Source organism: Malaclemys terrapin, chromosome 11 (assembly GCF_027887155.1).
Source record: "Malaclemys terrapin pileata isolate rMalTer1 chromosome 11, rMalTer1.hap1, whole genome shotgun sequence".
In the NCBI taxonomy this organism is placed as follows: Eukaryota; Metazoa; Chordata; order Testudines; family Emydidae; genus Malaclemys; species Malaclemys terrapin.
The window spans coordinates 49,150,868-49,164,304 of record NC_071515.1 but is presented as its reverse complement, the minus strand read 5'-3'; the positions used below and the strand labels follow the sequence as shown (position 1 = coordinate 49,164,304).

The 13,437-nt window shown below is 45.8% G+C and overlaps 1 protein-coding gene across 6 annotated transcripts in view; it reads left to right on the top strand.

The window, feature by feature from the left end:
• The window catches only part of PKP4 (plakophilin 4), a 214,697-nt gene that overhangs the window by 145,278 nt on the left and 55,982 nt on the right, over positions 1 to 13,437 (top strand). For all 6 annotated transcript variants that reach the window (XM_054043462.1, XM_054043463.1, XM_054043461.1 and 3 more), the window contains one exon: positions 1,367 to 1,499. In XM_054043462.1, coding sequence (XP_053899437.1) covers positions 1,367 to 1,499 — 133 coding nt within the window. The remainder of the gene's footprint in view (positions 1 to 1,366; positions 1,500 to 13,437) is intronic.

Sequence of the window (13,437 nt, the reverse complement as noted above, 5' to 3'; positions counted from 1 at the left end):
ATATGTACTATCATACTGCTGCAACCTTTACTGCCAGAAAATGTTTTAATCCAAACAACTGTTTCCATTGAAATTTGAAATATAAAATAACAATTAAAAATATATGTATTATTATTAGATTTTGTTCACATCTTTCTTAATATAGGCAATATTTAAAATGTGAACCCAAACTTACGTAATTTGTGTCTTTTAAAAGAGGATATTTAGAAGGTCAACCAACTGGATAGAATTATATGTCACATTCTGAGTCTTAACTGCTTGAAAGGATTACTTTGGAACAACATTATCATTCTGTTCTTGGAACTTTAGTTGTTTCACATGTTTGGATTTTCAGGAAGAGTAAGATCTCTGTACTGAAAGAAGAACAGGAGTACTTGTGGCACCTTAGAGACTAACAAATTTATTAGAGCATAAGCTTTCGTGGACTACAGCCCCGCATCCGAAGAAGTGGGCTGTAGTCCACGAAAGCTTATGCTCTAATAAATTTGTTAGTCTCTAAGGTGCCACAAGTACTCCTGTTCTTCTTTTTGCGGATACAGACTAACACGGCTGTTACTCTGAAACTTGTCATCTCTGTACTGTTTTGTTTAAAATTCTTTAGAAAGAGAAAATAGCCCAACAAATGTCACTGGATCAGTTCCTAAAGCTATAAATTTCATGGTCATGTCTAATGACTTGCCAGGTTTTTGGCTATGTAAAATAGCTGTGTACTTGGTGAAACGGTTACAATAAAACTAGTTGTAAGTCCACACTCCCTAGACAATTCAAGCTGTTACAGCCTTGTGGTACTTTATTTTGATATGGTTGATAATGCCACTCATATCAGTCCTGTTGATAATTCCACTCGTATCCGTTTTTGTCCAAGTGTAATTGACTATAAAACAGTAAAAAATGTGTTAAATGTTCAGAAAAAAATATTCTCTGTATGAATTACACCTGTCCTCCGCTGAATGAAATTTATAAGAGCTAGGTATCTTCATATGGGTCATCCTCTCCCTCACCCCACCCCCTTTTTAAAGCTAAGGAGGTTTATGTAGATTTCAGTGATTCAGTAAGTAGAGTTAAAGTATATATATTTCACTCTAGCTATTCAATCTGTATTCGCAATCTAACTGAAGAAGGCAATATGGACATTTATAATGTTTTTGCTGTGATGCATAAAGAATATAAAGGCTTCTCTACTGATGGGAAAACTGAAAGGTGGAATGGAACAATGAACCATTTTCACACGTTTAGTTTCCTCTTTTACGTTTGATACTACAGGACAGCAAATACTTTAGAAAACTGCTAAGACTCTCCAGTAACTATAGGAGTAAAACATATGTATAAACTAACACCTTCCCTTGAATTTGTTTATCTAATGAAGGGAGTTTGCATGGCGGGATCCAGAATTGCCTGAAGTCATTCACATGCTTCAGCACCAGTTCCCATCAGTTCAAGCAAATGCAGCAGCCTACCTTCAGCACCTGTGCTTTGGAGATAACAAAGTAAAAATTGAGGTACAGTGTTGATTTTTTTTTTCTGTTTCGCGAAGAACTGCAAACAACGAGCAAGTACACTTTTCCCTTTTATTTTGATCACAAAAGTGACTGTAACACTTGGATCTAGATCAGTGGTTCTCAAACTTTAGTACTGGTGACCCCTTTCACATAGCAAGCCTCTGAGTGCGACCCTCCCCCTTATAAATTAAAAACACTTTTTTATATATTTAACACCATTATAAATGCTGGAGGCAAAGCGGGGTTTGGGGCTGACACCTCGTGACCCCCCATGTAATAACCTTGCGACCCCCTGAGGGGTCCCAACCCCCAGTTTGAGAACCCCTGGTCTAGATGCTTTTAAGCATGTGTTTGTACTAGAGGCATGTTAATTCTGAGAATTCTAGATATATTAACACTTCTCTCTTACTATCAAGTGAAAATCATTAAAAGTGGGTAATCCAGCAAAATTGTATTACTAGTATTTAACCTGATGTCAAACCTTATATTATTTCTTAAATGTAGGCTTAACAAAATCAGCATTTAAAGAACTACTACTGATAATTAAGGGGTTCCAAAAAAATGTACATAGGCCTTCCACTCTTTTTAATGCAAACAAAGCAAAAGTTGTGGTGTGCAGTGAAGCACTAATCAAAACAACCTTGAGTATTTATGGAGCTATGGAAAGGGTTTATCAAGTGTGATATGGAGGGCAATTATAGGTACATGGAAGAACATAGTTAATGTCTAGAATTTATATAAACTTTGTATATATAAGGGCTACTGGCCATCATTTTATTCCTTTCATACAGCAGCAATAAAATATCAATTGTTGAAGGAATCTGTTATGTCATACGCATCTCACATGTGCATCTTATTCACCATTCCCCTTATACAGTGTTATTTATTTTAAAATATTTAGGTGAAAAAATGGAGATGGAGCGAATAACCTAACCAGCAAATTATATGGGAGCACAACTGGGATTCCCTTTGTTTTTGTCCTACAGTCTCTTTTAGTAGAGATCCTTGATCTCCCTTCACTCAACAATTTTTAGTGTTTTATTATCAATAATAATACTTCATGTTATGGTGGAGCACTTGCACTCTCATAGTTAAATTTGCTCCTAGTTTTTTATTTTAAGAGATGAAAATGTTCTATGTTATCTCTTGTTTGGAGTGAGAAAACCAATTTCAAGTGCTCATTGTTGTTCATGAAATGCTTGCCATTATTTAAAAAAAACAGGTTAGATATTGCTATTTTGAAATACACAGTCCAACAACAAAAAATGTCCAGTGTCTAATGGTTTCTTCTGACCCCCTTTGAAAACATACTATGGTAGACCGAGATATGAAATTAAGTGTGTGTGATTCTTCGCATGACCACTTCGGAAGAATGTTTGATAATAGTTGTAATTGTAGTTGTGTTAATTAATTAATATTGAAAAAGTTACTGTTTTAAATGCTGATATAAGTTATGTTGATACAGTGTTACTAAGGATATAAGGTATGGTAGCATAGGAGCTATGTCCACACAATGACAAAAAGTTCAGAATTATGTGATGTATCAGACATACTGCTTAACAAATCACCAAAGGACTTCAGAAGATGCTGTTGTAACCCATCCTAACACTGTATGGATTTGTCCTTCTGAGGGCTACACCATAAGTAGTAGCTTATGAGTTTGCTCCTCCCTTTATTCTCCTGGATCTAGTACTTCAGTTAAAGCACCAGTAGTTTGTTCTTTCAGATCCAGAGATTCCAGATTCTCTTCAGAGAGATACATGTGTGGAATGAACAGCTATGGACACCTGAAGCACCCAGATTGGAGCAGAGTGTAACCCACACTTACACAAAATGTCTTTGTTACCCTTAAGTGTCTGCACCATATATACAAGTTTGAGTCTGCTACGGCCTCCAAGTTAACAGACTTTACCTAGTCCTTCAACCAAGGCACTAGAGGTTCAAAATTTTAGCTTCATGAATCCTAGGTTTAATTCTGTCAGACACACATGAAGATTTGAATTTCTGCAGACTACCCGAAGCTCAGAACAAGCATCATGGGCATGAGGAGTATATAACCCAGGCTGTCACAGAGTGGCTTTTTGTGCCCCTCTCATGGCTAGATGATATGTAATACATCCCTAATCAGATCATCTGCAGGGGACTGAACCATTGACCTGAGGATGTAAAAACCTGATCCTCTACTTTGAGCTAAAGGATGATGGTCATTAGCTCAGACAGTAGCAGATTCATAAGCTTGTTTGAGGTGGAGCCACACTGTTAGCGTGGGTTGATGCAATATTTTCAGTAGAGGTGGTGGTTCGGGGCATTTTGGAATAAGTTATAGTTTACAAAGGCAGAGTACAAAATGGGGTCAGTGTATTAAATACTGACACTACTTCAATCATGTGTTAGCAAAAATGATAATTTTTGTCATTTACTGCTGGCCTTGACTGTCAAAGAAGTGACAACATAGTAGTCAGGCCTGCTGGTGGATTGCAGGTATTCATCCTGCTGCTGCAGTTGCTCCTGCCTTTCTTAAATTTCCAGAAGTTCAGGAGATCTTGTAGCATCTTTCAGGAAGATACAAGATGACTCGCAGAAGATTGCATGGGAGAACATGAGTCTGAGTCTATCTTTCAGGAAGTGAATGATGACACAAATTCACTCACAGAAGTTCTCTGCAGCTGACAGGTTGTTGTTGCTAAAAAATAATGCGGTGATCTTGACAACAGTTGGTTGGGAATTTTACATTAGAATTATTTATTGACAGAAAATGTAGTTTCTGCAAAATGTCAATTTTTCACAGGATAATTTTGATTTTGTGCAAAAAAGGAGGGTGAGGGGGTCAGTTCAACTAGTTTGTAGAACTGACCCAAAAAGTTTAGTCTTGAGTACTTTCAGCATTAAACTGCATTTCCATGTGATGGTGCAGTGCCTCATGGGAAGTTTTAGTTTACAATGCTTGACGGAATAGGGAAATTAACATAAACAGAAAATTATGTTTAGTCAAAGTCAGGCTTGCACTAGGGACCCAGCCCACCTATCCAAATCCTTGAAAGTGTAGAAATAAACTAAACATCTCCTGCGTTCCTTGCCATGTTCATTTTGCCTCCAACACAATTGCTAATACACTCAACACTCCATGAAGCATTCACCTCCATCTCCAACACATACTGGAAAGCAATAGATACCTCACTTCATCCAATTCACTCTGTCATTAAAAAGCTTAATGACAACCACAGCAATGTTAAAGCAGAATAAATTTCCAAATGAATGGGCTATGTAAACTTAAGAATGGCTATACTGGGTCAGACCAAAGGTCCATCTAGCCCAGTATCCTGTCTTCCAACAGTGGCCAGTGACAGTAGAGATATGACATCTGTGACAGTCAGATATGTTGATCTGTTAATATGAGAGAACATGTGGTCACCATCAAGTTTTAATGCAGCAAAGCAAATTGGAGTCTGTTATCAGCAGTGTCATAGGTGATGTGAAGGTGGTAAGGAGTGCAGAAGATATTTGCCTTGACTTCTTATTTTCATGCTTTCAAGGATTTAGGTGGGTGGGATGAGTCCTGATGAAATCTTAGCTGTCACTAAATGTGGTTTGTGTTTGTTAATTTGTATAGTGCAGTGGTTCCCAAACCTGTTCTGTCGCTTGTGCAGGGAAAACCCCCGGCGAGCCGGGCCAGTTTGTTTACCTGCCACGTCCGCAGGTTCGGCCGATTGCGGCTCCCAGTGGCCGCAGTTCACTGCTCCAGGCCAATGGGAGCTGCGGGAAGGGCAGCCAGCACATCCCTCGGCACGCCGCTTCTAGCAGCTCCCATTGGCCTGGAGCAGCGAACTGCGGTCACTGGGAGCCACGATCGGCCAAACCTGCAGACACAGCAGGTAAACAAACCGGCCCGGCCCGCCAGGGGCTTTCCCTGCACAAGTGGCAGAATAAGTTTGGGAATCACTGATATAGCACTTTTCTTCCGATAATCTCATTGTGTCTTTACATTCATTAAAATTATTAGTGAAACAGTTAAATTAAGTGACTTACCCAGGCTCATCTAAGCAAGGCTGTGGCAAAGCCTGGAAACAGAACCCAGGAGTACCAAAATGTACACATAAATATCAGCAAGCAACTGACTTATGTGGCTAAAATACTCCGAAGTGAGAAAAATGTTTGATGACAACGCTTTATTTTTCTTGTATTTTTCTTCAGTAGAGATAAAGATCCAAATCATGGAAGTTGCTAAGCACCTCCTGTGATGTGCTAACTTGTGTGATTTGAGAGCCCTGAACTACTTGTCAATTTCAATACTCCTCAAAGAGTATTGAAAATTACAAGAAGCAGCAGTATTTATTGTACTGTATGAGGTCACAAAATGCTCTTCTTCCTGGACAGCAATTGATTTCACTTGGAGGCTTGTAAATTCCTCTCCTTGTAAACTGGAGTGAATTTTCTGTGTTCTGTACTATTTCCTCCAGGTATTCTACTGTTCTGTGTTTGAGTGTAGGATGGTCTGTTTCAGTTAATTTCTTGTGTGTAAAATGGAATTGTGCCTATGGTGATGAGAGAAGGGGCTGGAGGGTATAGGAACTAACACTTTTGATCTATTAGGCTACTGAGAGATTGAGCTGACAGCTGTGTTCCCCAAACAGGGAAACCATAAAATTTCTGAGATTTCTAGAGGTCCTGGGGGCCTTTCAGGGAGAAACAAGTTCTGTCTCTTTCCTACTTGGGAGGTAACAGAGCTAGTGGCTTCCTAGTAAGGGAGGAGGACAGAGACACAGAAGAGCTGTGGAACTTGCCTCCTTGCTGCCCAGAGGAGCTGTTCTCATCCTGATGAATGTGAAGAGACTTTCTTCATTGGTTCCTATTTGGACTGGATTGAAGGAAGTGGAGACTGGTCTTCTTTTGGTACCTGATTTACAGGAGGAGTGGCCCCAAACTTAGGTTGGAGACACCAGTCCTATTACAGTTCCTTTTTAATTTTCTTCATTTATTTAAACTTTTCTGTAATTGTTGTTCCAGTGCAATTTTTCTAATATCAAAAGACTTCATTATATTAGGGAGAAAAATACTTCAAATCTTACTAAGAAATAGTCACACTGACCTCTTTACAAGACATTTATAATGCTAGAAAAGAGGCTGGGAATAAGGCATACATTTTTTAGCAGTGAGGATAATTAACCATTGGAACACTTTACCAAGGGTTGTGATGGATTCTCCATCACTGACAATATTAAAATTGAGATTGGATATTTTTCTAAAAGACATGCTCTACGAATTATTAGAGGGAAGTTCTGTGGCCTGTGTTATATAGGTGGTCAGACTAGATGATCACAGTGGTTCATTCTGGCCTTGGAATCTATGATTCTTCTTCGAGTGCTTGTTCACGTCCATTCAACATTAGGTGCGTGCGCACGAGCGTCAGAAACTTTTCCCTTTGCGGTACCCGTCAGGCCGGCGGGGCCCCCGCCTGAGCGGCGCCACTGCGCTGTGCATATATATCCCCACTGGCCCGACCCCCTCCAGTTCCTTCTTACCATCTGATGTGGCATTGGAACAACCTCTTGCTCTCGTATGAGAAGCAGTCCCTTAGCTTTAGAGTACTTAATTGCTGTCAGTTCGTTAGCATTCCCTTGTTGTGGACACTTAGCAGATTAGGTGCTTGGAGGCTTCCAGCACCCGCCGCGGGCCCACAGGTTTAAGGCTTGCACCACATGCCGCAAGCCTATGCTGGTTAGTGACCCCCACGACTCCTGTCTATGTTGCTGGGGGAAGCACACCAAACAGAGAGGTGTAAGATTTGCAAGGCATTTAAGCCTAGAACAAAGAAAGAGAGAAACTTTCGTTTGAAGCAGTTGTTAACGGAGGCCATCGGGACCAGAGCGCCCAACGCCGGCTCCAGCCTCCTCGGTGCGGAGTGCCCTGGGAGTCGGCAAGAAACCTGGTGCCAGATAAGCACTGCAAGCCATCAGCCTCGGAGCGAAGTAGGCACTGCTCATCCTCCCTGGTGCGTCCCAAGACTAAACCAAAGGAAGGGCGCGGACGTTCCCCACGAAGGAGACCGTTGCCATCTAAGGGCCCGGGCACCGGGAGGAGCATGATGTACCAAGTTAACTCAGTGAGGACGACGGGCTCGAGGGACTAATAGATCAACCCTCCACGCCTGACACCTTTGAGGCGGCGAAGGGCCTCATTGGGTTGTCGGCGCTGAGCCCCCTCCCGACCAGGGAGAAGCCTCCGGCACCCGGGCCCGGGGTGCCGTCGAGGGGAAAGCCGTCAATGGTGCACCGTTCGAGGACACCATCCTGGCATCGCTCCCAGAGATGGTTCTTATCGAGCTATGAGTCTGTGGACGCTCAGTTACCCCTGACGCAGAGGGAAGTCTCGGACCCGACGCTCTCCAGCACCCCCCAAAGCCCAGCACGAGGAGAAGGCGAGCCGGTCATCGCCGAAGGCTTCCAGAAGTCACCGGTCCAGGTCACAGGATCACTGATACCAGTCCCAGTCCCGTGAGCAGCGGTACCAGTCCCGTTCCCGATCGGCAAAAAGCCGCTTGTTGACCTCCTGCTGGCACAGATCAACGGCACCGCCATAGCCTTCATGTTCAGCATCACCGGAGTCCGGCACTGACTCGGGCCAATACAGTTACCTGCACCAGGCAACAGAGAACACCAGGCTGGGAGGCAACCCCAGTGGGGACCTCCAAGGCACTGGCCCTTCTGGACCACTTGGGCCTACCACCAGCGGCAAGGGGCTCCCTCCAGGGCCAGCTACTCGGTGCACAAGTCCCCACACCGACGCTCCTCCGTGCAGGAAGCTACGATGTCCAGACCACCTTCACCGAGCGAGAGACCGGAGAGACCAGCACTGAGTCCTGTGCCGCCCCAAGGTCAGCTGTCCCAGCCCAAGCTGGAAGCCCCTCGCGCAGGGGAAGGGGACCAGCATGGGGAAGCTGAGCAGCTGCTGACCTCCTTGTCATCCCCAGATGAAGCGATAGCAGGTACAGCGGTAGCAGGGCCTCTGCCAATATACCACAGAGCCCATCAAGAGCTACTGCATAAGGCTGCTCATAACTTGGGGTTGCAGGCCAAGATGACGGTTGAGCAGGAGGACCCCATGGTGGACATTCTGCGCCCAGAAGGTCCATCCAGAATAGCGCTTCCGCTCATTAAGACCATACAGTCGAACTATAAGATTATATGGCAGACCCCAGTCTCCAGCGCTCCAACAGCCAAAGGTGTGGAGTGCAAGTATTTCACCCCGTCAAAGGGGTACGACTTTTTGTTTTGCCAGCCAATCCCATGTTCCCTGGTAGTCTCGGCGGTAAACGAAAAAGAGCGCCATGGGCAGCAGGCCCTGGCCCCAAAGGCCAAGGAAGCGAAGCGCCTGGACCTGTTTGGCAGGAAGGTGTATTCCTCAGGGGGCCTCCAGTTGAGGATTGCTAACCAGCAGGCCATCCTCAACAGGCATAACTTCAACTCCTGGGTGGCAGTGGGGAAGTTTAAGGACAACCTCCCGCAGGGTTCCCAGCAGGAGTTCACGGCGGATGAAGGCAAGGCCATAGTGAAGACCTCTCTCCAGGCATCCTTGGATTCGGCAGATGTGGCGGCCAGGACATGCATCTGGCATGGTCATGCGACGCTCGGCATGGCTACAGGAGTCAGGGCTGCCGCCTGAGGTCCAGAACTCGCTCCAGGACCTCCCCTTCGAAGGGTCTGGGCTCTTTTCGGACCAGACGTACGCAAAGCTATATAGCCTCAAGGACTCAAGGGCTATACTCAAGTCGCTGGGTATGCACACCCCAGCGACTCAAAGGAAGCCCTTCAAGCTACAGCCTCCTCCTCAGCGTCACTACCAGCCTCGTCCTAGGCACGAGCCCTACCGCAGGAGAAGCGGGGATAACAGGAGGCGACGTAATAATAACAATAACAATAGCTCCAATAGGCCGGGCCAAAGCCAGGGCCAACATAAGTCCCAGCCAGGCCCTAAACCAGGCTTTTGAAGGTGCGCTCGAGGACAGCGTACCAGACCAATCACCGGATCTGTCCCCTTGTTTCCTGAACCACCTGTCTCGTTTCTCCCGTGTGTAGTCCAGCATTACGTCGGACCGCTGGGTGTTACGCATGGTGCAAAACGGATACATACTGCAATTCTCCTCCCTGCCCACTCCCCACCCCGTTCCCCCATCCCTCTTCAAGGACCCCTCTCACGACCACCTCCTGGAAAAGGAGGTTCGCACACAATAGAAATGGTACCAGAAGACCTAAAGGGGAAAGGGCTTTACTCCCGATACTTCCTCATTCGCAAGGCCAAAGAAGGCCTTCGACCCTTCTAGACCTACACAGGCTCAACAAGTTCCTGGTCAAGGCCCGGTTCCGCATGGTCTCTCTGGGCACCATCATCCCTTCCCTGGATCCGGGAGACTGGTACCCTGCCCTCGACATGAAGGACACATACTTTCATATCGCCATCCACCCAGCGCATCGCCGATTCCTGCGTTTCACCGTGAACCAGGAACATTACCAGTTCTCGCCTACCTGCGGCCCCATGGGTGTTCACAAAATGCATGGCGGTAGTGGTGGCCTTCTTACGGAGGCAGAGGATTCGAGTTTACCCGTACCTCGATGACTGGCTCCTGGTGGGCCAGTCCAAAGAGGATGTTCGGTCCCATGTACAGGTGGCCCTGAGACTATTCCACACACTGGGGCTCCTGGTCAACGTCCCCAAATCCACCCTCATTCCAACGCAGAAGGTGGAATTCATAGGGACGGTCCTAGATGCAGTACAGGCAAATGCGAGCCTTCCAGTATCACGATTCCTGGCCATCCAGTAGGCAGTGACCTCCCTGTGCCAATTTCCCATTACGACAGCCAGATGCTCCCTGAGGCTGCTGGGTCACATGGCAGCATGCACGCATGTGGTCAAGCATGCCGGACTAAAACTCAGGACACTCCCCCTGGACTTGGTAGTGACAGCCCCGGGGGACGTGCGGTGGTGGCGGTCCCAGACAGTGGTTTGCGAAGGCATCCCCTTTGTCGCACAACAGCCGGACCTGATGCTTGTGATGGACGCGTCAGACCTCAGATGGGGTGCTCACCTAGGAGACCTCAGGACTCAGGTCGGGAGCAGAGCGGTCGCTCCATATCAATGTGAAGTAGCTCAGGGTGGTTCGTTTAGCCTGCCAGACCTTTCATGCCACATTGAGTGATCACAGCATGACAGTTCTGAAGGACAACACGACCGCCATGTTTTATATAAACAAGCAGGGCGGAGCCCATTCCTCACCGCTCTGCCATGAGGCTCTCCTCCTCTGGAACTTTTGCATAGCCCACACCATCCACCTCAAGGCGTCATACCTCCCGGGGGTGCAGAACAAACTGGCGGACCACCTCAGCAGGTCATACCGTATGCACGAGTGGATGCTCAGAGCAGACATCATGTTTTCGCTCTTCCGCAAGTGGGGGTTTCCCCAGGTAGACCTGTTTGCCACCAAGGACAACGCCCAGTGCCCGCAGTTCTGCTCGTCCAGGGTCGCAGGGGAGGGGAATTGAAATACGCCTTTCCCCCGCTTCCTCTGGTGCACAAAGTCCTGCTCAAAGTGCGCAGGGACAGGGCGGCGGTCATCCTCATTGCCCCACCTGGCCCCGCCAGCACTGGTTCATCACACTCCTGGAGCTGTCGGTGGAAACCCTGTTAACCCTGCCCCTGCACCTGGACCTCATCACGCAGGACTGAGGGCGGCTCCTCCACCCCGACCTGCAATCACTGCATCTGGCGGCATGGAAGCTCTGTGGCTGAATGCTTTAGAGATCCAGTGCTCCCTCCCTGTGCAGCAGGTTCTACTTGGTAGTAGGAAGCCCTCTACCAGGGCGACTTACCTGGCCAAGTGGAAGAGGTTCTCGTACTGATGTGGGCCCCAACAGGTTCAGCCACGCCAGGCTTTGGTGCCGACCATTCTAGAGTATCTGCTGCACCTCAAGGAGCAGGGGCTGGCCCCGGCCTCGATCAGGGTGCATCTGGCAGTCATTTCCGCCTTCCACACGGGATTTTCAGGGGGCTCGGTCAACCAGCAAGCCTGAGAGGACGCGGCAGTTGGCAGGGAGGTCCTCCGATCAATTGTTCCGTGACTCCTACCAACCTCCAAAGGTAAGCTTCTGATTCACCTAATGTAGAATGGACGTGAACAAGCACTCAAAGAAGAAAAAAACGTCCATTCCAACACCTGCCCTCCTACCCCTCTGTCGGAGTCGCCAGCAAAAAGGAACTGGAGGGGGTCAGGCCAGCGGGGATATATATGCACGACACAGTGGCGCCGCTCAGGCGGGGGCCCCGCCGGCCCAACAGGAGCCACTAAGGGGAAAGTTTCCGACGCTCATGCATGCAGCGGGCGCACACCTAATGTGGAATGGACCTGAACAACACCTCTCGAAGAACAACAGTTACGAAAAGGTAGGTAACCATTTTATCTATTTGCCCCACACGTGTAAAGAAACTGGCACAGACTCCTGCACCTGTGTTTCATCACATTTGCATCTGTATTGTGTTGGATTCCTATTTCACAAGGATTAAGTATAAATACTAATTTATAGGAAAGACAGCTCAAAATTCTCTATAGCATATCTGTCTGAAAACAGCAAATAAACTTTAATAAAACTTACATTGCAGTTCAAAGGCTCAGTCCTGTTCTCCATGTAGTCAATGGGAGTTTTACCATTTACTTGAAAAATGGGTGTGGGATGAGGCTGAATTAATCTTTTGTTGGGGTTTTGGACCCACTTCCTCTGGCTGTGTCCAATTATTAGAAATTTGTGGGCATAAAATAATAATTGTTGTGGGGTTTTTTTTACTAGATTTATAATTACAAGGACTTAGATTGTGGATTTACCACTAGCTCCGAGGAAATGAGAGCGCATAGGTGCGCTGTCCCAGGAGCAGACTAGGGACTGAATTGTGACTGAGTTGCAATTCAATCCCTAATTTCATACACCTTGCTCTGGAGGTCCAGGTGAAGTAATCTGCAGCAATTTATTGTCTGTCACAGATTATACTGGTTCGGTCATACTGGATGGTGGGGGCGGGGGAGGTGCAGAGTCAAGGTCTCGACCTCCTGAGGGTCAGTAGGAGGCCCAGAGAAGTTGTGCTCCAGTCCTATGATGTAACCAACAATGCAATTAGCCATGGTAGGGAAATATGGAGTACCTTGCTCCCCAGCACAATCCTGTTGCACTAGTAATAGTAACAATGTTGACCTTAGGTAGTGGGTGAAGGTAATGCTTTCTTAATAGGTTTCAGAAGTGTAGTTTGTAGTTGAATTCTATATTTTGGCTTATGGCTCTTGGATACACCGCTAAAATATATTTTTATTTTACTTTTACTTTTTAAAATCTTGGGAGTGTTTCTGTGCTAAGGTTTGTGGTGGCAGTGTGAAGTAGAGAGGTTTATAGACAATCTGACTCCCTTTGGTGAGACTGCTTCATATGAGGTGCAGGACTACATATTTAAGAATTTCTGGGATAGTGTTTATCTGAAATCACTGATCTGTATGAAGTCTTTGTTTTCGTTACATGGTGCTTCAATTTTGTCTTTATTGGGTTATGTTTAAATTATAAAAAGTAGCCTTTTTAATGTTTGTTTTTTGTTTCTCCTATTTTAAATGCATATATAATTAAGATATTTTTTAATGGAGAGGAAAAAAGTTACATTGAACTTCAATTTAGTATCAATTCACATATACATATTAGCTGAGTTCTTGCTTATTTATTTCATTCTAGTTAGTTAGCACTGAATATTTGGGGTATGTATATTTTTACCTTTATACAGTAACCAAGTCAGTAGTATTATATATGTATTAAAGCCACACTTTGTACACATAGGGCCTGCTCCATGATTTTTTGGCCCGAGAGACTGAATTTGTTAGGTCATCCTATCCAAGAGAAAAGGACAAATATTTGTCCCC